Source organism: Pteropus medius, unplaced genomic scaffold (assembly GCF_902729225.1).
Source record: "Pteropus medius unplaced genomic scaffold, Ma_sr-lr_union100, whole genome shotgun sequence".
NCBI classification, from domain to species: Eukaryota; Metazoa; Chordata; class Mammalia; order Chiroptera; family Pteropodidae; genus Pteropus; species Pteropus medius.
The window spans coordinates 25693835-25718673 of NW_024349801.1; the positions used below are offsets into that span (position 1 = coordinate 25693835).

Sequence of the window (24839 nt, forward strand, 5' to 3'; positions counted from 1 at the left end):
TCAAAAATGAAAAAATAAGGGATTGTAAGCTGACAGGTCCTTGCAATCTGTGAGGTCAACCAAAGGTTGCCTTGCCTAAATTAAAAAAAAAAAAAATTATATATATATATAAATTAAGGAGACTAGAAGAGATAAGTAAATCACAGTCCTTGGCCTTAAAGAAATTACTACTAGTGTGTCATGTGCTAGGGATTAGTAGACATGCAAAAGTATTCAAGAGGGTTCTGGAGTAGACAGAAATTATTACTCTAGTTTTCCTTACTAACCAAACTCTCCCCTTTGTCATGTAATTGGTTTAAGAAGAGGCATGTGAACCAATTCTCACTTACAAGTCATAGGAGAGGTTTGTTGGAAGCTTCTAAAAAAGGAAGTTTACAGATCTGGCTGTATGTTAAGAGTAGAATACAGCTTCAATATCTATTGACAACCATTTTAACATCACTGAGGAGGAGAAAAGAGTAGTCTCAGAATGAAAATAATGTTGAGGAAGGCAGAGCAGACAGATGGAAAAAAACCCGAGTTATTGATCACATAAATTTTCCATTGGGTTAACCAACCCTGAAAATTTCTCCCATATCATTATGGCTTACCGGTCTTGTGAGCCAATATACTTTCTTCTCAGGTCAGTTTGAATCAGGTTGATGTTAATTACAGAGATATCTTACTTGGGTGCAGGTTCCAACTTTCAAAGACTTATAGTCTAGTTGAGTAGGCAGGAGTCACCCTATTTCATTGACTCAATGACACACTTCCTTTCCCTCACATTTTAACATCTCTGAAATCAGAGTGGAGTGTCATAAAATTGTTCGCAGCCAAGCAGTAGCCTTATCATAGTTGTGGATGCCTGTTCATGTGTGACCTTGATTATACCATTCATATTACTGATGCTTTAATTATAGGTATTATTTGAAATACACATATTAAGTTTAATTGCCATTAAAATTAATCATGATTATATGAATTGAAATTACAACTGATTCTGTCTGCCAAAAATCACAGAAACAGCAGTGAAACATACATTTGACATAAATGGAGCAAATAATCATCCTTGGAGGAATTACCATAATTTCATAGTTTCTTGCAAATACTTTATACAGGACCTGGGGAAGGATGACGCCCATAGCATTTCAATGAAATTTCAGTCATGAAGGACTTGTATTATAGATTCACATATAAGGCATTGTGCCACAGAAAATAGAAACATTATTGATTGTTTTGCTTGTAGAAAACTAATCGTCAAATTGTTTTTTTTTAAGGTAGATCATGTCGTTATATCAGCTGTATATAAGAATTCACGTTCCTGAAATAGGAGAAGACTTTTTAATAATTTGACCTTCTACTATTATTTTCGTCCTCAAAAACCAGATCAGATTCTTTTCTTTATATAATTGAGGCATTTTGCTCTTTAAGTGAAATGACCAATACTGTTATTGGAGAAAGCGTTATCTTCTTCTGATCAAAATCTGTTTCAAATACTGCATGGTATCACTTACATGTGGAATCTTTTTTTAAAAAGTCAAATTCATAGAAACAGACAGTAGAAAAGTGGTTGCCAGGGGCCACAGAGTCAGAGAAATAGAGGTTGATAAAAGGAGTACAAACTTTCAGTTATAAGATGAACAAGATCTGAGCATCTAATGTATAATATGGTGGCTATAGATGATAACTCTGTATTTATAATTGAAATTTGCTAATACAGTAGACCTTAGACCTTTTTCACACACACAAAAAAGATAAATATGTGAAGCTATGTATGTGTTAATTACATGGGGGGAATTCTTTTACAATGTATACATATATCAAATCATTATGATGTACAGCTTAGCTATCTTACAATTTTATTTGTCAATTATATCACAATAAAACCGAAAAAAAATTTAAAAAACTTGTTTCAAAAAGAAAACCATTCAAACTTTGGAACTTGCCCTTCTCACCATACATCTAACTGAACGGATCTTTTCTTCTCCCGGAATCAGCATCTGCAGTATCTGTAGGATAACCTGCATTCTTCTGGAGATGCTTGTGTGCAGCAAGATAGAGGACACTTTATCATTTGTGTGTTTTAAATGTTTACAGACTTATTTAGAATGTGGAGAGACTGGTATCTGTAAATATATCTTTTCCTCTAAAGAAGCCCTAAATGATCTCTTATCCTCTTCTTTCCTTTTTTTATATGCAATGTAGAATTCCCTTTTTAAAATCAGATCTGACTCTACTGTCTGCGGAATAACATACAAATTCCTCAGTCTAATATTCGGTGTGATAATGCCAGCCTACTTCACCAAGTTTGCTTGAACCACACACTTCCAAACAGTCTATATCTCAATCACACTGGAATACTTGCCTTAGCCCAAATCACCTATAGTCTCTTCTCTCCATACCTTGTTTATGCTACTCCTTCCTTCGGAATCCTTTCTCATCATTCTTCCTGTTGGAGTTCTTCCCATCCTTCAAGGCCCATCTCCTTGAGAATTAATGTCCCCCTCCTTGTTTTCCTATTACTTTTATTGCATGTTGTGTTGCTAATACACTTGGCTTATCTTGTGTTAAAATTTAAAATGATGTGTGTATATGTTTGCTATACTAGACTGTGGGCTTCTGAGGCAGTGACCAAATTTTTCATTAATTTTATTCATTCAGATTGGACGAATGGAGCTGGACGCCGTCTTAAATGCCCTCATGAAGCTTCTAGTTTATCTTGAAAGCCAGAGATTAACAAATAATTACAAGTATGTTGAATATAACAATGGTGAAATGCATGTTTTAATAGGAGCATATAATGAGGGGACACAATTTAGTCTGGGGAATTAAGGAATTCTTCCTGGAAGAAATAATGTTTAAACTGAATTCTCAAGGGTGGTAGAAAGTAGCTAGATGAAAGTGAGAAAGGAATTGAAAAAGAGGATGGGAACAATATCTAAGAAATCTAAGGCTTAAGAAATAACGATGTGTTCTAAGTTCTAAAAACAGTCACGGTTGTGGGGATTTAATGAATGAGGGGGTGTATGGCACAATGTAAGACTATTGAAGCAGGCACGGGCTGGATCATGCAGTACCAAGAATTTATGATTTTATCCTGGGGACAGTAGGAAATCATTGAAGGTTTTTTTAAAATTATTTTTTATTTTTTATTATTATTTTTTTTAGGCAAGGCAACACTTGGTTGACCTCACAGATTGCAAGGACTTTGAGAGCTTACAATCCTTTATTTTTTATTTTTTATGCCTACAGCACTTGGTCTTCCTAGGTGGTCTCTTATCCAAGTACTAACCAGACTCGACCCTGCTTAGCTTCCAAGATCAAACGGGATTGGGCTTGTTCAGGGTGGCATGGCCGTAGACCATTGGATGTTTTAATAAAGGGAATGTGGAGGTCAGAATTATGATTTTTAAAGTGCACATTGGCTGCAATATGAAGAATAGATTGGAAACACAAGTGTAGATGTGGGAAGGCTGAGGTTTTTGGGAGGAGATGGGTTTTGCTTGTTTTTCTGTAATAATACAGGCAAGAGACCATGGTGACTTAGATCCTTAGATATCTTCGTCTCCTACAAGGTTGGGTACAGTGCTTGTTTCCATGGTAGTTAATAAATGCTCTTTGAACTGAAGTAGACTCCAAAACACTACAAGGAAGTGTCAGGAAAGCATTTCAAACAGTTAGGCATTTTCCTCCAGGTGACCTCCTCAGATATATGAGTGAGTCCATGTTCGAACTACTCCAGAGCAAACCATTCTTTCTCAGGCAACTCCTGAAGATTCTGTATTAGGAAGAAAATGCTGTAGCTGAAACTACTGCCAGCCTCATTTTATGGGAAACTTCCCTGTAAATATCACTTGTTAAGTGTTGGTGGAAATGACATTCCTTTCAGCTTTAAGGAAAGAAGCTCATACTTCCTCATTAGCTGGCTCCTGCTTTGGTTTCCAAATATGCAAATAAAGTCTCTCCCTTAGCTTACCGCATAAAAACAAGCTTACACTTTTCTCTTTTGTGAGGTTAGAAAATCAGTCCAGGTGTGATATTTGGTCATCTTGTGGCAGACCATTTTTTATGCTTAGTAATTAAAAAAATTTTAAGATACCATTTATCATCAAAATTGGAAGTGTGTTGGGTATGTATAGATGTGATTCAAGAAGATGAATCAAGAATAATCTCTGACACATTTTCACGTTGAAAAGAACATAATTATAACATATTAGGAAGTATTTAAAATATATTTTAAAAAGAAAAGAATGAATGGGCAAATATCAGAAGATAGAAGCCATAATTTATATATACTAAGGAAAAATTATTCACAGCAGCTGGGATATATATAAGTAGACAGATCTCTTTTCAGCTACCAAATAACTATATTAAAATACATTTTAAACTTTTGATTAAATTTCTTTTCATTGGGACAAAGCAAAACAAGTTGATCCCCCTTCCTTTAAACCCAGTGTTCTTATCTGTAAAATGGAGATAATGCATACTTCATGAATTGTATGGATTAAATAAAATAATAGGTTGTAGTAAAAAAAAAAAAAACAAATATAGTAGTTTCCCCTTATTTGAGGCTTCGCTTTCTGCAGTTTTAGTTACCTGTAATCACTGGCGGTCTGAAAATATTAAATGAAAAATTTCAGAAATAAACATAAGTTTTAAATTGCTGCTGTTCTGAGTAGCGTGATGAAAGCTCACGCTGTACTACTCCGTCTTGCCTGGGACGTGAATCATCTACGTGTCTAGCAGCTGTGGGCTGTATACGCTCCCCGTCTGTTAGTCGCCTAGTAGCCATAGCAATATCACAGTGCTGTTTTCAAGTAAACCTTATTTTATTTAATAATTGGCTCCAAAGTGTAAGAGTAGTGATGCTTGCAATTCAGATATGCCGAAGACAAACCATAAAGTATATGTATGTATAGGAAAAAACAGTATGTATAGGATTCGGTTCATGGTTTCAGGCATCCTTTGGGAGTCTTGAAATGTATTCCCCAGGGATAAAGTAGGACTACTGTAAGTACATAAAATATTTAATTAATAAAATAATATGTAGAAATCATGCTAAGATGCTTTGCATATCTAGTCTCCTGCACTCAGCCTGAAAGATTTGATATTAGGAATGATTACATTATGAACTGGATTAAGAGACTTTTTAGACAAAAATTTTTCCAGCTTTACTGAGATATAATCGACATATAACATGGTGTAAGTTTAAGGTGTACTACCTATTGATTTGATACACTTACATAGTGCAAAAATGATTATCACCATACCTTTAGCTAGTAGTGCCATCATCTCATATAATTACCATTTCTTTTTTGTGATGAGAACATTTAAGATCTACTCTCTTAGCAACTTTAAGTATATAATACCATATTGTTAACTATAATCGCCATGTTGTACACTAGATCCCCAGAACTTATTCGTCTTATATCTGGAATTTTGTACTCTTTGACCTCAAAAAATATTTAAGTAGTTGCAATTAGTCTTTAGTTCGCTGGTCTGTTCTTTTCCATTCCTCTGCTACTCCCTTGGTTCATCCTCTTCCATATTCACATTTGTGATGTTCTTGTGATGATTTCTGGTTGTTCATTGCTTCCCTTTCTGCAGCCTATTCAAACCTAACCTCTCCCAAAGTATTTCATGATATACTCTAAAACGAGTTATCTTGTCCCCTAATCCTGTTTGAACTTTAGGTCTCTTCATTGGGCTGAACCTAGCTAGAGGTTAGGAAGAGAGTACTCTTACTAAGCCAATTTGGATCAAAACATTTGGTTAATTCAATCTTTATTGATATATTTATATTTGAAAAGAAGACAGTCATGAATCTAAGTTTCAGTGATTTGGTAGTGGAATTTCTGTAAAAGAGATACTCTTAAAGTCAGGTCACACTTTAACTAGCAGTAGTTAGTTCTCAAGCTCAGCTGCACATTGGAATCATTTGAGAAGCCTTTAAAAGTTACCTACAGTGAGACCCCACCCTCAGAGATTCTAATACAATGTGTCTGGAGTGGAGCTCATATATTGGAATTTTTTAAGCATCCTAGATGGATTCTAATATGCAGCTAACCACTGGGTTAGCTTTCAATAGTAAAGCTCTTGATTTAGCTTTCAATACTAAAAATTTCCAATTTTCTGTTATGCGAATTACATATACATTAATTGCTATATCTGGTAAAAGAAAGCTAGGAAAATTTTAATAGAAAGATAATAAAACAGTAGTTATAATTTGTGTCATCAAATCCAACTCCTGCATTTTACTAATGAGGAAACAGATTCAAATGATTGAGGTTACACAACTAGTTAGAGGTGGTGCCAGGACAAACTTTTAATGACTTAATAGGATATTTTTAAATAGCTTAATTTTTTTTAACTCTTTGAAATTTATTTGTTAATGGATTAAACTTATTTTAAATAAGATTCATTTATACAAATGGCAAAAATTTAAACAATGCACAACAATACAATGCGAAAAAGAAATCTCAGACTCCACGCCAATTTCCGCTTTTAAAGGTTACTTTTTAAAAAATCCTTTCAGCCACAAAGAGTATAACTATTGTCTTCCACAAGGCGGCAGTATTGCTTACTCTTCAACAATCTCCCTAAGGCCCCTCACTTCCCTTGTTGTCCAGGGTGGGCTATGAAGGCTCAAGTCCTTCCAGAAACAGAATCAGTCCCTGGTACTGAAATGCTAGGTCAAAGCCAGCTTCCCGATTCATGAGGAAAACCAGAAGTAAGCAAAGAGCTGCACCAGACAGAGCTGTAACTGTGGAGAAACTGTAGGAAGGGATCAGGGACTGAGACATCCAATGGAAACACAGAGCAAGGTGCTGCCTGGAAACCTTCTATCGATTGCCTATCTCTGCAGAGGTGCTGGAAGGGCTGGGGTCCAGTTTTGTGAAGATGTGCATCCAACTCTGTCACATACAAAATTTTCCCTTTACAACAAACTGGTCTGAAGCTGTAGGACCCAGTCAAGGGTTTCCTTGATATGCTTTATGACTCCAGGAGCCTCTGGCTGCCTAGAAAAAGGCCTGATCTTTTGATAGTTCCTGTCTGCAAAAAGAGTTGGGGCAATCATGTTTGGGTTTCCCAAACCTTGTCGATTTAGAGCCAGGAACAGGTGATAAAGAGTACAGAGGCTTCAGTTTTCATCATTAAATTCTAGAGACACACGATGCAAGGAAAAATGACTTTTAGACTTTCTATGTGATCATGTATCTACTAGAATAAACAATTTGTCACTGGTGACATCTTTGGGATCCTGAGAGAATGACCATTCTCTGTCCCATTCAGAAATAGGCTTCTCCATCACCTAGGGGGAGATAGAACTGAAGAAAGTCATAAAAGGATTGAATCTTAGGAAGAAAAACACTTTTAAACTCCTCAAAACCTTGAGATTGTTCCAGCGGGGATAGATGGAGATACAAGGAATGGACTTTAAGAGACAAGGGTTTTGGGAATGCCATATCACGAAAAGGGAAGCTCTGCCTCGAGGTGAATCCATACAAAAGGAAAGAGTTTACAGGGAAAGCATGTTATGGAATTTCTAAGATAAAACTTTAATAACTATAGATCTATGATGATCTGTTTCGGAACCTCTGGAGTAAAGGATTTTTTTCTCCAACATAGAACATAGAGCAAGAAGCAAGAATCCCGTTTTTAGTTTTTCTTAAATGAAGGCTTTCTAAAACTTTCCAACACTTAGACTAAAAGTCTTTTGGGGACCAATGAGAGTTGCTGTGACTAATTGCAACAAGAAACAAGAGGCATCATATTAATACTTTGAGTCATAATGTCAATAAAAGTTAAAAGCCTTACTTTCCCCAAGCATTATTTCTTTTAGGGCCTCCTAGCTATTTCTAAACGACTATCTGATTTCAACCATGAAGTTACACTTAGTTTTTTCTTTGGTACAATGTATTCAAACTTCATGCTAGATTAGAGCACTTGGCAATGTGTACAATCATCCTGGTTTGTTGTGAGAAATCCTGACCTTTTCCTTCATAAGACTTGGAAATCTTATACACTCCTGGCAGAACTTTTATTGATAAACAATGAAAGAGGATGCTGACTTGCCTTTTCTGGGTTTGAAGCTTAACATTTTGCATAGTGCATAATGTAGTTAATGAGTACTCCCAAACCTCAAACTGGAAATTGGAAACCTGATCAAAAGCCAATGATGTGCTCCAAGAGACTATTAGGGGGAAGTCCACTAAAAGGATTCTTGTTAGTAATGCAAGTGGAATGCCATGTTGACTACTACAGCATTGGTAGAACCATGAAAAAATATCAAAAAAATAAAAATAAAAAAAAAGTCCACTGAGTTTTCTCAATTTTACTTTAATTCAAGTAACATAGGCATAAAAAACAAAAAGGGTATTGTATGAAAGGAGAGGTTAGTAATCCCATTGACAAGGATGGAAGAGGCTCTCGGGCCTCATAACACGCATACAGTTAAGGCATTGCTACCTACTTTGTGGCATCTAACCATGGTGTTTTCAGTCACGGGGATGGGGAGTATGAGTATAGCATAGAGAATGTAGTCAGTAGTAATGTAATGGCTACGTGTAGAGCCCGACGGGTGAAAGAGTAAGTGGGGGGATCATTTAATAAATTATGTTAACGTCTAACCAATGTACTGTATACATGAAACTAAAAATAAAATAAAATGCTTAAAAACTAAAAAAATTAAAAAAAGGAGTAGCACTGCTAGAGCCATCATGTCATACCCTCTCTTGCCCTTGAGCCAAGTGCATCATAATCAGGAAAGAGGCTCCTAGTGGTGATTAGGGAGCATGTATGTCCCTTTCTTAACGTCTGAGAAGACTGCCTGCTTGGTAGATTGCTCATCAGTATCTGGTTCCCCTTCTTGTGGGAGGATCACATTTACTTGTCCTGTTGAACTCAGATGTCACCATGTGACTTACTCTGGCTATTTAAATGTAAGTGGAAGCTTTGGGAGTTCCTCTGGCATAAGTTTTAATTGCCGGAGAACACTTTTTCATGTTTCCCTTTTCCTCTGCCATAGTCATCAGTAATATTCCAGATAGAAGTTGCTCTGGCAGTCTGGGTACCAGAGTTAAAGATCATGAGGCAGAGCAGGGCTCCTTTGCTGACCTCTAATGCACATGTTGTGCAAGCAAAATGTGAACTTTTGTTGTTTTAAGCCACTGAGATTTTGGGTTGTGTGTCATGGCAGCACAACCTAGCTCATCCAGGTTCACTGATTTGTTCAGTCTACAACACACAGTCTCAGTGAGAATAATATCACTCCCAAGGGGGCAAAAATTGGTTCTTAGAGGGCAAAAGAGCCTTACTCTATGTATAAAGCACAGATATACATGAAGTACACAATAAGTATACAATACCTGTGATATTAAATTTTCATGGGGAAGCAACTAGAAAAAAAAGTCCAAAAATGTTCATTAGAAGGTGATAAAAAAATTAAGATTGAGAAGCATTGATCTATAGGCAAAACGTAGTGGTCAGACTATCTTTATAAAAGCAAACCCAGGGGTTCTTAACTATGGTCGCCTATTTAAATCTCTTGGACAGCTTTTTAAAAACACCGATACCCAAATATGGTTCTCTGAGATTCTGATTTAATTGGCAGAATCCACACAGGCATTTTTTTTTTTTTAAAGCTCCCAGGTAATTCTAATTTGCAGACAGAACTCAGAACCAGCAGTCCCCAACCTTTTTGGTACCAGAGACTGGTGCTCCTATGAGAATCTAATGCCTGATGATCTGAGGTAGGGCCAAGGTGGTGATGCTAATGCTGGGGAGCAGCTGCAAATACAGATGAAGTTTCACTTGCTCACCTACTGCTCATCTCCTGCTGTGTGGCCTGATTCCTAACAAGCCATGGACCAGTACCGGTCTGCAGCCTGGCAGTCGGGGACCCCTGTACTAGACCAGACATTCTCAAAGAAAAGGCAGCATTGCTTCCTCCAGAGAGAGGTGCTACTCAAACAACTGAGAAATAGCACAATGCACTGGAAATAGCTGGCATGGAGTACAACTCACTCCTATTTTAGATGGGCTATTCTGGCCTCACACCAAGTAACTAAAAGCTAGATTCATTAAGAAGAGACAGCAATGTGCAGTTTCTATATTTTATCTTTCCCATTTCATGACACACTATTTGAATGCAGAGGGTCCTTTATGACTTATTTGGAAAACATAAGAAGGAAAAAAAATGGCTGTGGTTATTCCTGGACTAGTACCCACAGTCAGCATTTTCTGCATGGATGCAATTTGGAAATCATCTCTATCCTCAGCCCCTAAAACTCTAAGTTCTTACTGAGTTGAAAAAGCTATTCAGCATGGGATCTTCTTTGTCCTCTATATCTAGGGAAACTCTAGATTCTAGAGGGAGACTTTTACATAGATTGTGAAAATTAAAAAATTTAATTAAAAAATTTAAAAACTAATAACACTAAGCACTTTCTCTTTAGGTGGAGAGGGACCTTGATCTGGACTAAATGACAGTGGCATAGTCGTATCATGGCTGAATTCAGTCATTAGATGGATCGTCACTTATTCTTTCCTGAAATGTCATTTGGAATTGACAATGATATGACTATATTTTAATAAAGTGACTACATTTCTAGCTGGGAAGTCAAAATTATAATGTGTTAATTAACAATTATATCACTTAATATTTTCCTTTTATACATTTTCACAGTAGATGGCATTTACATTGGTCTCATTAATTTGGAGGTTCTAACTAGAAGGTGTAGATTGACTTTCCTGATGTTATATTTGTTATATTTGGTCACTGAGCATCTAGCTTGAAGGCAAGGGTGGAGATATTTGAAAGCTTTACTTGTGAAATTTCTCAAAGCATGAAAATAAAATTTCTAGGAAATTCTCCACGACGAGAGTTAGCATCCGACGTACAAATTGACAAATATTCATAACTAGCTTGTCAACACTTTGTTGATGATTTTGGCAGATGCAGAAATTAAAAAATCAAGTGTTAAAGGTTATCAGTAGAGACAAGGGTGGCTTTGAGATTCAGAGATAGGGGAAATGTGGATCTGAGAAGGTTTAAATGCTAACACATCTGTAGTTCATCATCATCTAATTCCAAAGAATGGCAACAATATGTTATAGTGAATCCTTTTCAGAATGCCTTTGGACTCCACTTACCAAAGAGGTAGAGCAACCCAGTGTCCATAAAATGCTGCTCTGCTAGCCACAGCTGATTGGACAAGAAGTAAACACCCAATCTAAGCTGGGCTAATCAAATTCTCTATCATGGATATTTGGAATAGGGATGCAGAATCTCTACTTTAATTTGTCTTGGGCTCTAGAGCTAGTAGGTGATGAAGAGCTGGGGATGGGTTGTCACTTTCTACCAAGAGGATACTGAAGCAGGGAAAGCCAATCTTCCAAGAAAAAGAAGAAGATATTATTGAGCTTAGAAGAGATGAAGAGAATACCTTTAGTTCCTGACTTTCAAGTTCTATGTCAAGTCTCTTTGCACGTGAATCCCATGTCAAGAACTGGCTGTCTTGTTGGCTTTGATTCCAAAGATACTTCTGTATCTTTTCAATAAGCATCACTCCCTTGTTCATGAGTTAGTTTGAAAGAATTTCTGTTCCTTGCAAGCAATTATCTCTGATTAAGACAGTGTTTTTCTCCACATAGAAGAGTTAAAATCTATGAAGGACATGAGCCACATTTACTGCAGATGTTCGCCTTCTTAAAATTTTGCTTGAATTATCCAGATTAGCTTTCCGGTGGATGAACTAGCTGTTTCCTATAACAGATGTGGCAGCCTTTGTGAACAAATGGGTCACAAAGAAATGCTGAATCGCATGAAATCTTTGCAGCAATGGACACGTTTTACCATACATGTTCTAAACAAAAAGGCAAAGATCTACACATGCAAAACCTTATGGTTGCGTTTTCTTTCTTTAACCTAATTAAGCCCCAATAATATAGCTAGACTTTAAGCAGATATGCACAGTAATTTAATGCCTTCATTTTAAAAGGATTTGAAAAGATGCTAAGATGGATAGAATAATCAGCTCTATCACTTTCATCAATTTCTAGCCCCCTTTTGCTTCTGCTTTAGACCCCTGACACCAATTATGTAAATTTGTTCACACAGTGCCTGGTTCCTTTTGCATTGTAATTTAAATGTAGGTGTCTTATGAAGACAAAAGGAAATGCATTGTCCTTTTCAAAATTTAGAATTCTAACTGATTCACTGATTTTGTTCCTGTCAAATTACCAAGCAGCTGCAGCAACAGCTGGACCACTTTCTGAACACCAACAAAAAACTTCAAGTCTGAATTATAATAGAGGTTTTCATCAGAATTTTATAGTATTGTTTAATAAATAAAAACACTTTACTGGTAATTGGCTGCTATTTCATTTACATTAGCAAATGTATTATGAAGATGGAGCCAAATGTACTAGGAGTTGCTTGATTGACTGAGAGTAATCAGTCTGAACTTTATTTTAAGGACTACAAAGTCCACTTTGAATGAGAATCTAAAGAATGCCTACCTGACCTGTCTTCGTTTCCCAGAGGCAGTATAGTTTAATGGACCTCTAGGATTGCTTGGGTTCAATGCCCAGTTCTCCTAGCTGTGTGACCTTTGGTAAGTTACTTAACCTCTCTGTGTTATAATTTCTCATTTGTGAATTGGGAATAACATTGCCTATTTCATTGGGTAGTTGTGAGGATTAAATGAGTTAGCTTATACGAAGTATTTAATACAGTGCTTAGCATATAGTGTCATTAGACATTATTATACCCCCAAATTTGAAATTTTGTATTTTCTAAAATTTCAGCCAATGGAACTAATTATTCTAATTAGTGCAATATCCTTTCAAATGCAGTTAGTGACTCAGAAGTAGAGAAATAGGTATATATCTGCCTTTTTACAGGGTAAGTTGGGGTATAGAGTCATACATGTACAAACTGACTTGATCTCAAAGTTCAGACTTCCTATTTCCTTATGAGAATCACGTTCTTCCCAGTAAGTTGGTTGAATGACTGGGCTAGTATGTTCTGATTACCTATAAGTGAACAAGGTGCACTGAATGACTGGGCTAGTATGTTCTGATTACCTATAAGTGAACAAGGTGCACTGAAAGAGGAACAACTAGGAGTTAGAGCATTTTTCTAAGGTGGATAGCACAGTGCTGGGTAATGCAAGAGAGGGAATAATCAGAGAACTAGACACACAGGCTACTGTTTGAATTGGGACTATTTGCAGATAGCAGTCAATTGGAATGGTGGGCTAGTAAGAGCATATTAGACCTTTTCTCAGAGGGACTATGATTTTGCAGTGTGTCAAGACAAAGAAGCTGATTAAAGGAACCAGAAAGGAACTCAAATACCAGAAGTAGGGCCAGATCTCAGAAATAGTACAGAACTCTATGTCAGAATTGCAACATGAGACCAGAACCATAGCGGCAATGACAAAGTACACTGGATATTGGGATAAAGATTGGCCTGGATAGTCCTAGGGATGGGTTGGATGAAAGCTTCCAGTCTAATAGGCCCACCTGTGTGGATAAGAAGGATTAAAAAAACTGGAAGCAGAAGGGAGAAAAGAGCACAAGGATATCTGTGAGGAAGTGAGGCAGCAGTCTGTTAGGTGATTTCTTTGGTTTTCTAAACTTTGAGTCACAAAAATTACTATTTAACTTCTGGGCATTCTTTCAGTGAAGGAATGATGGTCTTTAAGAGTGCCTAATGTCAGCCCTGGCAACATCTCTGAGTAATAGGTAGAAGAAAATAAAAAGATCTGTATTTCATACAGAAATTCTAGGTTTCTCCTGGAAATAAACTCTAAGAGGTTGGAAGTTTCCTCTTTCTTGCTCATGTCCTTAAAAAACCTGCTTCCTAGCATGCAAAAAAGAACTAGGCTTATTTAGCATGACATAATAATCTAATTTGAAAAATCATGTTTTATAATGATCAGATTCAGGAGGTAGAGTGGCTTTTGGAATTAGAATTACACCGGTTGCAGAGGAATATGATCTTCTGTGAGAGCTGGACGCTGGTCAAATATCCTTGTGATTGCTTTTGCATTAATAAGCATCCTTACCTATCATTGATCATAACAACTTCTTATTGCAGAAAAAAACTGCTTTCATATCTACGATCTTAACCCATTGTCTAAATTATGTAGGTAGATAAGCTGAGCACATGGGAATCAGAGACTAAAATCAGTGCATTTGTCATTCAATTAACATTTGCTGAATGAATGAGATGCTCAGTGTGCATTGAAAGATGTTGATGACAATGGTTTGGAATGAAGGAGGAGAAGGAAAGAGAAAGAAAGGGACAGAGAAAGTCAAGAAACAATAGGTTCTAAGGCAATTGGCTTACCAATTCCTGCCACTGAAGTGACCACAATGTGAGTTTTCGATTATTCAGAGGTTTGTTCTCCAGTTTGTGCATCATCTCAGCTTTTTGCTTCAGATTTTTCCTTCTACTGATTGCCTTTTAGCCATCCATTTAATGTTGATTAATCCATAGAGAAGAAAAAGGTATGAAAGAGATTGATATTAGTTAAAACTTTGCCAGTGATTTCTTTCTTTCCTTCTGCAAGGGCTTATTTCATTTCATTCTCATAGTATCTATGAGAAAGGGACCATTATCATCCCTATTTTACAAATACTAAACCAAGGATTAGCAATATTCCCAAGATCACACAGCTGGTACATAGCAGAGCAAGAGAATTTAAACCACGTGCTGTCTGAACCGAGAGCCCATGCTCTCACTCACTATATTTTTCTGCTTCCATACTACTCAGTCTTCTAACTTGTTTCCAGTCACTGTAAATGTTCTTAGTGCTTTATAGCTTACAAATGTTTCAAGCTCCCTCTTCTTTTTCACTTTTCTTTCTTTTCTTTTCTTTTTGTGCATAAATGTATGCTGCATTAGCCTATAATATTAATTTTCTTTTTGTATATTGAGTTTTTAAGCCTCAAGCTGCCACTGTGCTGCAATGTTTAAGTATAGTTTTTTATTTTTTATCAAAGCAAGAAATACACATAGTCTAGGAGTCAAATAGTTCTATGAGATCTATTACAAAAAACAGATTCCTTAAGCCCCAATTTTCTCACCTTTCTCCCCCAGGGGTAACAATTTTCCACTATTTTAGCTGTTCCTTTACATATTTGTCCCAATATTTCTACATTATATGCTTATCTTGCTACTTCTTTTTTTATTTTATTTATTTTTATTTTTTGGCTACTTCTTGATTTGAAAACAATTAGACATTATCTGTGAAAGAGGTAATATCTTTCAATAACCTCAATCTCAAGCCTATCTCATTCACACATGTACACACATTTTTAGCCATTTTTCTAATATAGTTATATCATAATGTTGGTTAAATAAAATCAATATTTATATAATTATGACTATGTAAATGCTTATATACTATGATTGTCTTTCCTTTTCACTTTTCCTGGAGTTAATAAATGCTTTGTTTTTATTTTTCATTTACTTTGTTTTAATATAATTATTGCTAACTCAGAATCGAATTCTCCCTCAAAAGTGTATTTCTTTGTAAGATAGACACATTAGTCTAACAATTTCATCTTTAAAACATCTAAAAGCCTTCTGATTTTCTCCATTTTGACTTTGATTCTTCTCTAGACTTACTTCACAGCTGTCATTTCAGAATAAAACTTCAGCATTATTCTTTCTTGTGTCAAATTCCATTTCCATGAACCTACATTTATGAGTCAGCTTTTGATATTTGTTTTTCCCTTCCTTCCTTCCTTCCTTCCTTCCTTCCTTCCTTCCTTCCTTCCTTCCTTCTTCCTTCCTTCCTTCCTTCCTTCTTTCCTTCCTTCTTTCCTTCCTTCTTTCCTTCCGTCTTTCCTTCCTTCTTTCTTTCCTTCCTCAGTAAAGACTCAGAAATTTCAGTGGCTTACAACACAAAAGATATATTTTTCACTCTCATTAGATATCCTTTCTGGGTTGGCTGCAGATTTGCTCCATGTTGACTTCTTCCCAGGACCCAGGAATAGTCTTCATCTGGGCTGTACCAATTCTTTAGAAAAAAGAAGAGTTATGATACCATTTCCACTGTCATTTCATTGTTCAATGCAAATCAATGGTCAAGCTTGATGTCAGTGAGATGGGAAGTAAAATTCTCATCCTGATAGAAAGAGGCAGGCAATATTTTGAACACATTACACAATCTACCATGTGTTCCTATTTTTTAGTTTGCTCCCACATTTTTGGAGAGCCTACCCTCTAATAGCTTCCTGAGGAAGGGTGTATAAAAGTTAAAGTATTGGGAAATCTTGCAAGTCTAGAATGTCTTTTTTACTCAATTGATAGTTTATTTGAATATAGAAGTCTAGACTGGAAATAATTTTCTTCAGAATTTATGGATATTGTTCTACTATCTTTTTGATCCCAGTGTTGCTGTTGAGGAGTCCAATGTAATCCTTATGCTTGTAACTTTTATCCTTTCTGGAAGCTTATTTCCAAGTTTCTCGTGTTCTGAAATTTCACACTTGTGTGTCATCGTGTGGATTTGTTTCTATCCATTGTACTGGACACTTGCTAGGCCCTCTAATTTTGGAAATTCATATCCTTCAGTATAGAAAATTTTCTTGAATTAAGCCTTTGATAAATACCTGCTCTCCACTTTTTTCTCTATTTCTATTCAGTTTTATGTTTCATTTATCCTATTTTACTTAATATTTATAAAGGTTCTTTTTTTAAATTCCTGGATATTTTCCCCTCAAAATGGCATCCTGTGCTTATTTAAGTTTAAGGAATGCCATATCTTCTTCCGCCTTTATTAGGATATTTACTAATAATTTGCTGTTTGAAAATTTACGTTTTTCTGCTTTGTGTTTCCATCCTCTGAGTTGCCCGTTTTCTCTTTGTTTTGGTCTCTAGGTTTTATGTTGGAAGTATTACTTAAATTTCTGGTGACCCCACTCCAAGTTTAGAAACTCTGTTTTGCTCTTTCCAGAGAACTGTTTTTGAATCTTCTGACAGGGTGGAGAAAAGCAGTCCCTGCACAGAGTTAGGGAAGGGAACTGCTTCTTAAATGGACTTTCAAATAATTCTCCAGTTTTCAGTTTTGTGTCCATTTCCAAAAGCAACTGCTGTATCGATTTCTAAATATTTTGTAGGTTCTACATACATATCAAATTGCTTCTGAGCTTTCTTCTTTGCTGGATTTGAATTCGACTTTCTTGGGTCTGCTTAGTCAATTATTACTCATTTATATATTTTCTGGTTTCCAAACTGTTATTACTGTGATTCTATTCTATTTACTTTGGTCTTGTAGGTTTATGCTTAAAAAAAAAAATCACTTTTTTGTTGTTTTAGTGGATTTGAAGCAAAAACAGAGGTAAATGTATGTGTTCAATTTGCCATTTTTAAGCAAAAGCCTTATGACTCTCAGAGCAATCAAGGAAGATCGTATTATTGTCATTTTATGAATGAGAAATGAAGTTTAATGACTTGTCAAGCTTACATAATATAATGTTGGATCTGGGGCTTGTGTTCAGGTCTTCTGACTCCATGGAAAGTTGAATGCTTTTTCCACTAAATTTTTTAAAAAAGAAGGCTGTGTAATGTAGTTGTTAAAATCACAGTCTTTGACACCAGAGACTTGAGTATTTGAGTCCTGGTTTTGCCTCTTGATAGCTGTATTCTTGTGACGCTATACTGAAATTTTCTCATCTATAAAATGGGGATGATAACAATAGCGCAAATGTGTCATAAGTGTAGTAAGGATTTAATTAGATAATATATGTAAAGTACCCAGCAGAGTCTCTGGCATATAGTAAGTGCCCCCTTATTACTATAATAGAAAAATTGAAATGATAAGAAATAATAATGATTTGTAATTTTAATTAACTGAACTATATCCAGGGAAACTTTCAAATTAGTTCTGTAGAGATTTACTGAATAATTAGCGTGTGAACTGTGGATTGTTTGTTCTTCCTTTCTTTTCTATTTGAATCTCTTTATAAAAATATCCTTGGTTAGCAACTACTTCAAACCTAGGTGAGCTTAGATGACAAGTTTCTGAGTTGAGGAGAGAAGAATTAGGCAGGGCTGTAGATTTTTCTATCCACCAATATCTAATGCGATGACCAACAACAACGAAAATACATTAACAAAGCCCCAAATTCATCAGGATGAAACCTTACACATAAATAAAATGTTAACAACAAAAAAGTGGTCAACAAAAAGGAATAGAATATTCTGATGTAGTATAGTAAGGTGTGGCTACTCACCCTACCCCTACTCCTCAGAAGCAGATTGAGAGGAAAAGAGGGTGGGGGAAGTTGACAACATTCTGAGGATTCTTCCTTATTCCTTCACTAGCTTGTGAAGAATTCTGAGAGTGTAGATAAGCAAATGTGGGGAGGGTAGAGGAATGGGGGAGTACAAGAAAATTGTTTTAGAATAGAAGCCTCCATATATCACCACAAGACCTCAGCAGAGACAATAAGGGCTTCCAGAGCTTTTCATTTCTCAGCTTTACCAGGCTGAGCAGAAGAATTGGTACAAATTACACAAGAGTAGAATATATTCTTGTCTGGTTAGAATGGGCTAAGATAGGCTATTTAACTGAATTTCACCAGAGAGCAGCACTAATAAGAACAACAGTCAGTCCCAACTACTTTCTTCTTATCCTGCATCCTCATGTTAGAGAAAATTGTTAGAGAACAACTTCAAACTCTTAAACTGGGGGAAGAAAAACTAGTACATATCAGAGAAAATTGAAAGTCTGAAATGTCTGTCCATGCTAAGCATGAACTGGATGAAATATAATGATGCGACTATCATTCAAGCATGGTAGAAAGAAACATGATTTTTGAAAGACAGATGAAGTATCTAGTCTTAGACAAAAACAACTGTTAACCCAGAGCTGGACAGTAGTTCAAGAGGTTAAAAACAGATTTTATTCAGAAAAACTATTGCAATAAGGGAAAAGAGACCTCAGTATAGAATTGAGCTCGATTCTTAACTACAACAAGGAAAAGTGAAAATTTATAGTCAAAGAATAAGGTGGGGATGGGGAGAGTGTGTGTGTCTGTGGATGGAAAATTATTAACTAGAATTTCAGGGATAAGGGGAGAGTCTAGCTAAACTAATAAACAAGATTCTTGCTGAAAGCAGGCCAAAATGATCTGATATCACATGGAAGATGTTAGGGGATGAGGTATTTGGTAAGAAATTGAGAGTGATCAGATATTGAGTTTGGGAGATTCTAGCTAAACTTTACAGGATTCTTGCTAAAATTGGGTAACACAAGGATAGACAAAAGTCCAAAAGATGGAAAAACTCCAAAAGTCAAGACCTAGTTGGGAAGGGGATTCAAAGGAGCTTGACTAATTTTTGGTCAAGGATAGACTCTGTCACAGCTCAGAGAAGAGAAGCATATTCCTTATGAATATTTCATACTGAAAATTCAGTAAAAATAATTTTCAATAAAATAAGAGATCCAGGATGAAACATTGAAACAACAGAATGAGTGAGAACCAAAATAATATCATTACAGATCACTAAATAAATATCAACAGCAAGAAGTAAAATAGACTTGGCTGAAAATCAGGTTAATGGTATGGAGGAAAGACTTGGGATAATCATAATGAATAAAGAAGAAAAAGGCATAGAAATTTTAAAATTTAAAGAAATGAAAGATATAGTCAAATATGATCCAATATTGGGCTAATTAGTGTCCTGAAGGAAGAGAACCCACTTCACTTAAAAAATAATAAGAGCTAAAATTGGTTCAGAACAATTAATATAGAGATATACTTTTATTTTTGAACTTCAGGGTTAAATATATAGATCCTTCAGGCATCTTGAAAGAAAAGAAAATCACCTATAGGGGAAAAATTTTGACTCATCTCAGACTTCTCCATAGCAAATATCAGGAAAAATGACAAAGGAGCATGACTGTAAAATTCTGAGGATAAGAAAGTGAAGAAAGTGTAGGCCATAAATAGCATTTCTATTCAAGAATTTGTTCAAGTATAAAGGCAACAGGTAGACAATAAAGAACTCAGGAAATGTGGCCATTAACCATTCTTGAACAAACTACTTAACAAAGAAATCCCACCTACCAGGATGTGAATAAAAATAAAAACCCCAGGGATGATGTTGCTAGGATAAAAGGACAGGTGATAAGGACCGAACCCATTTGCATACAGAACTGAGACTAAACAACTAAGGGAAATATGATTGCCAAAAGCTGTAAATATTATAAACCCTGACAAATAGAAACAATGTAAACCACAAAAATTGGGAGTTTGAGTACAGAGGGTAAGAGGAAGTATAATAATGTTAATTATCTTATTTTGCCGAGCAAGTAGTCAATTGATGCTATTAATCAAGAAATATAAGCTGTTCTATGATTTCCTCTTGTTTATATATTTCTTTGCCTATATTCTTTGGGCTGTTTCTCATATCTTTGCTGTCTTTCTCCTTTATATCTTTTCTTAACCAATGTGCATTGACTATTAATCTACATAAACTGAATACTTAATAAATGTTATTGAAGTAATTTTGTAGATTTCATGGTACTGTAATTCTATGAGGACTGAAAATATGTTTTATTCATCTTGGAATTCTCTTAGCACCTGGCATAAGGACCTGCACATAGTAGACCATCAATAATTTTTTTGAATAAATGAATTAATTTGCTTTGTTTCATATGCGTTTTGTTCTTAGAACAATAGCTGAAGACTAGCTGGAAATATAGGGAAAATGAACCATAATTGGAGAATAAAATAAAACCTGTCAATGACATCTGAGAGACCTATTATAAATGTTTCCGATGCCTCGTTAAAGCATTCTATTGTTTTCAGAATGCATTTTTACTCCAGTAAATAATCTCATCCTGCTCTAATTTAATCATTCACACTGCTATCAAAATGATCATTTCCAAACACAGATCTTATCCTGTCACTTTTTTGCTTTAAAACGTCCAATGCCCGTTCTACTGTTTATACAACAGAGTCCATATTCCTAAGCATGGCCTTGAAGGTCCTATGTGATCTGTCCTCAGTTTATCTCTTCACAGCCAATGCATCCAACATGGTATTCATACAGGGATACTTGCAATTTCTGGAACATGCTGTATACATTTATGCTTATATGTTTTTGCTCATGCTGTTTCTTCTACTTAAAATGTCACTGTTCATATCATATCTTTCTTTTCCCCTACTGTCTGCACTCATTATGATACTCCTCCATAGTAGAGAAGGGAGGGAAACTCTAAAAGGGGCTGCCATTCTCATAATTTGAAGGTGGGAGCTCAGAGTCATTGTAGTTGGGAGTTTTGTTTTAAATACGGCCTCCTTTATGCCAAAAAACTTATGAAAGCTGTGACACTCTGATTCTCAGGGGCACATGAAGCCTTTTATTGAACAAACCCTTTCTATCCTGGGCATTTTGCTCAATAAACTCAGTTTGATTTTATATGAGCCTTTTCTTTTCAGTTCCTCTATGGCTTCTGCTGTTAAGTCTTGTAGGAGCATACACCCAATCGGAAACGGATTGACTCTTGTTTTTCTTCCATTATTTCTTCTTCTTCTTCTTCTTCTTCTTCTTCTTCTTCTTCTTCTTCTTCTTCTTCTTACAAAATGTTCTGTATCAGAGAGTAAGGGAGAATTCAAAGCTTTTTTGTGGATATTATGCATAAGCATGGATGAATATCTAACTGATCTTTCAATGAAGTGAGTATCTAAGCTAATATGATTTTCTTAGACTGAGCAGAAACGTTACTTAATGCATTGGTATAGCAGCCACAATCTCATCCCCATGGACTTAATCTATCGTCCTACTTTGAAAAAAAGACTGCATTCAGTTCCTTATAGCTTTTCTGGGTTCGTAGTGCTTTGCCTTTTTATTCTAACAGCTGCTTAGTTGCATAACCTGTTAAAGATACCTCCCTACCATCACACTTCTGGCCTCTTCTAGCTTCTAGGATATTTTCTCTTGGTCCTGTAGATTCTATAACAAATAGCAACTTTTCTTTCAACAAAATTTTTACCTGTCTGAAATCTTTCATTACGTTCTCTCAACTACACGACAAAGCTTAGCTTTGTAGAATATCACTTTGGCATATTAATGATTTCAATTGTCTCTAAGACCTTCTTGAAATTCTCTTAGCTTTTTCACAGATCTTCCCCTGGGATTTAGATGCCATAAAATAATTATCAATTCTACTTATTTATTCAACAAACATTTATTGAATACCTACTATGTTGCAGGCACTAGGCTACCTGCAGAGTAGAAGAGTTCACATTAGGATTTATGGCTAGAATACTTGACTCACTGGTTCTAGCTTCTTAACTAACTCCTCCAGGATTACACTGAAAAGAGGAACCTCCTCTTACGGCTGTTGAATGCCACAGGGAGAATGCAACTAATAAGGAGAGGAACCCAGGTTACTGAGGTATAACTGAAAGGGGATGGGTAGGTGGTTCTAAGCAAATAATTGGGAGAAATACTAGAATCCAAAGACACTAGGGAAGAAGCATACTTTAAAGGTTGGATGTTTTTCTAGGCTAACATAGAGTTTCATTTTTTGTTATGTGTGTAAACAATTACAGTGTAAATGAAAATAATAGGAAATTATGCATATTTCATTTTTCTATTAATATATTTATTACAGCATTAATGTTCTGTGTTGATGTGATTCTTTTATAACATTTCCTTACATCGAGAAATATTGAGGGGAGGATATTGTCTCTTAATTTAGTTAAGTTTTCGTAAAGAACACAAGGTCTTTAGATGTGGGGTCACAGAGAGCAGGAGAATTTTTTTCTTTGTTTTGTGGAAGAAGCCCGAAGACGTAATTCGAGTTCCAAAGGTACAGTGAAATGATCCATCACTTCCTCTGCTCTATATCGGCTGAAGAAGCACGCTTCCGTCTCTTCCTTTTGTCTTCTGAAAATAAAGGAGGCAAAGGGTGTTAGAGTGGAGGGTCTTCTAGGGGTTAAAACCTCTGCGAACCTTGCAGCTTTTACTTAAGTAGCTTCTGTAAAACAGATGTTCTTCAAAATAAGAGGGCTAGAGCAGAGAGGAATCCTGGTCGGGCCGACTTGGGGTAGAGCGCAGGTGGGGGCAGCCGCCTGGTCCAAAGCAGAAGGTGCCGGCATTCTGCAGGTGCAGGGATTGTGATCTCGTACCACTCCTGCTCCCGAGAGGGCGGGAACCACGGCGTTGCAGAGTGTAGGACTTGGCTCTGAAGCAGAATCCAAACGTATTCCAAGCAGCAGCAGACGTCGATCCAGCCGAGTGCCCACACCTGACTCGGGGGAGGGGAAATAGCATTTATAGGAATCGCAGGGAGTAGAAGAGCCCCTCGTTTGGGGCGCCAGAGGGCTGGTCAGGCTTGGCCGGGTCCGACTGCTTGCCCGTGATTGCTTCCCCAAGTTGTCCATCCTCCCAATGCACAATTTCGATTGGCTGTACCGTCTGCCACTCGGTTCCGCCGCGCTGACCCCCATTGGACCCCCCTCCGGCCGAGGCCCCGCCCCACGAGCTGGGCACCAGCCTTCGGGTGCCGAGGAGAGAGCGCGGTGCTTGCTCTGGGCTGGGGGAGGCGGTAGCGGAGAAGGAGGAGGAGAAAAGGAGGAGCGGGGCCAGCAGGAGACAGCGGCGGCGACTGGGCTGGGGTGATGGTGCAGGTGCCCGGGGCCGGCGCGGAGCTGCCGGGTTGAGGGGCGCCTAGTCCGGGGTCCGCAGCGCCGCCGCGTCTCTCCCGGCGGCTGGCGGGCGGGCGGGAAGATGCTGAGCAGGTTGATGAGCGGCAGCAGCAGGAGCCTGGAGCGCGAGTACAGCTGCACCGTGCGGCTGCTGGACGACAGCGAGTACACCTGCACCATCCAGGTCAGTGCCGCGCCACCCCGCCCGCGGGACCCCCTCGTCTTCCGAGTCTGGTCAACTTGGCCCGCGGCCGCCGCCCGGGGTTCGCTTCAGACCCTAGCGCTTTGTCCGCCCCTGGCTGCGGAGGACTGCTCCAGTGCAGGGCTCCTCCACCGGAGACCCTGTCCGGGGCCGGGTACTGGGCGCTGGGCGCCGCTGCCTGGCGAGTCTCAGCGTCCCGGACCCCCAACTCGTTCCCTGCTCTCTCCCGTGGTGAGGGCGCTCCATTCTGGCTCCTGGAGCCCGCCCGGGTGGGGAGCACCTTCCACGAGCGTCCAGAGGGAGGTGGGCAGGATTGGAGGCTCCTTTCCCGGCCGCCCCGTCGCGGGGCGCAGGCTTGGGCTCTCCGGCCCGGCAAGGAGGCTTGCAGGCTTTTCTTTTCTCTGTTTGGTTGGAAGGATAATGGTGTATGTCATAATTTCCCTCCCGCCCCCCACAGCATTTGTGAGTCAGAGCTCTCCGAAGGTAGAACTGAACGCGCAGCCCATGCAGACTGGCCTATTGAAGGAGCCCAGCCAGCCCTCTGGGCTTTAAAGATTTAGGCCCCCCTCCCGCGGTTCGCTCCCCCAATTTTATTCTGCTGGGCAGTTCTTGGGGGCGTGAGGTGAAGATTTAGCAACAAGTCTAAGCGATTTTAGGCTTGACAGTGGCGAGAAAGAACCGGTGACTTATAAAAACGCCAATAATACGATAATGCTGCACAGCATTTCTACAGAACCTGGTATTTTTGAAGAGATTTTTACAACCTCTGGCTTGTGTTCCTTCACTACTGCTGTGTGGCACGTCAGTAGTAGTCTTTCCCAGGAATGCAGTCACAGCCCTGTCTCCTTTATAAAGTCAGAGATAGAAAACATTGACAATGCCCCGGTGTTTAGTTCGGCAGCCGGGAGGATCCTGCGCTCACTGCCGGAAACTGCTCTTCCTAGAGAAGCAGATTAAGTTGGACCCGGAGGGG

General features: G+C 37.8%; 1 protein-coding gene, 1 non-coding gene and 1 pseudogene across 5 annotated transcripts in view; 2 read left to right on the top strand and 1 right to left on the bottom strand.

Moving 5' to 3' along the window:
* Window positions 1-3222: 3222 nt before the first annotated feature.
* LOC120580999 (uncharacterized) lies at window positions 3223-3341 on the bottom strand (annotated as a pseudogene).
* Window positions 3342-8355: 5014 nt separating this feature from the next.
* LOC120581108 (U6atac minor spliceosomal RNA) lies at window positions 8356-8478 on the top strand. Its single transcript, XR_005647158.1, has one exon. It is a non-coding gene; the product is annotated as a U6atac minor spliceosomal RNA (small nuclear RNA).
* Window positions 8479-23500: 15022 nt separating this feature from the next.
* The window catches only part of FRMD5 (FERM domain containing 5), a 250884-nt gene continuing 249545 nt past the window's right edge, over window positions 23501-24839 (top strand). For all 4 annotated transcript variants that reach the window (XM_039888279.1, XM_039888278.1, XM_039888277.1 and 1 more), the window contains exon 1: window positions 23501-23848. In XM_039888279.1, the coding sequence (XP_039744213.1) occupies window positions 23747-23848 (102 nt within the window). In that variant the 5' untranslated portion in view covers window positions 23501-23746. The remainder of the gene's footprint in view (window positions 23849-24839) is intronic.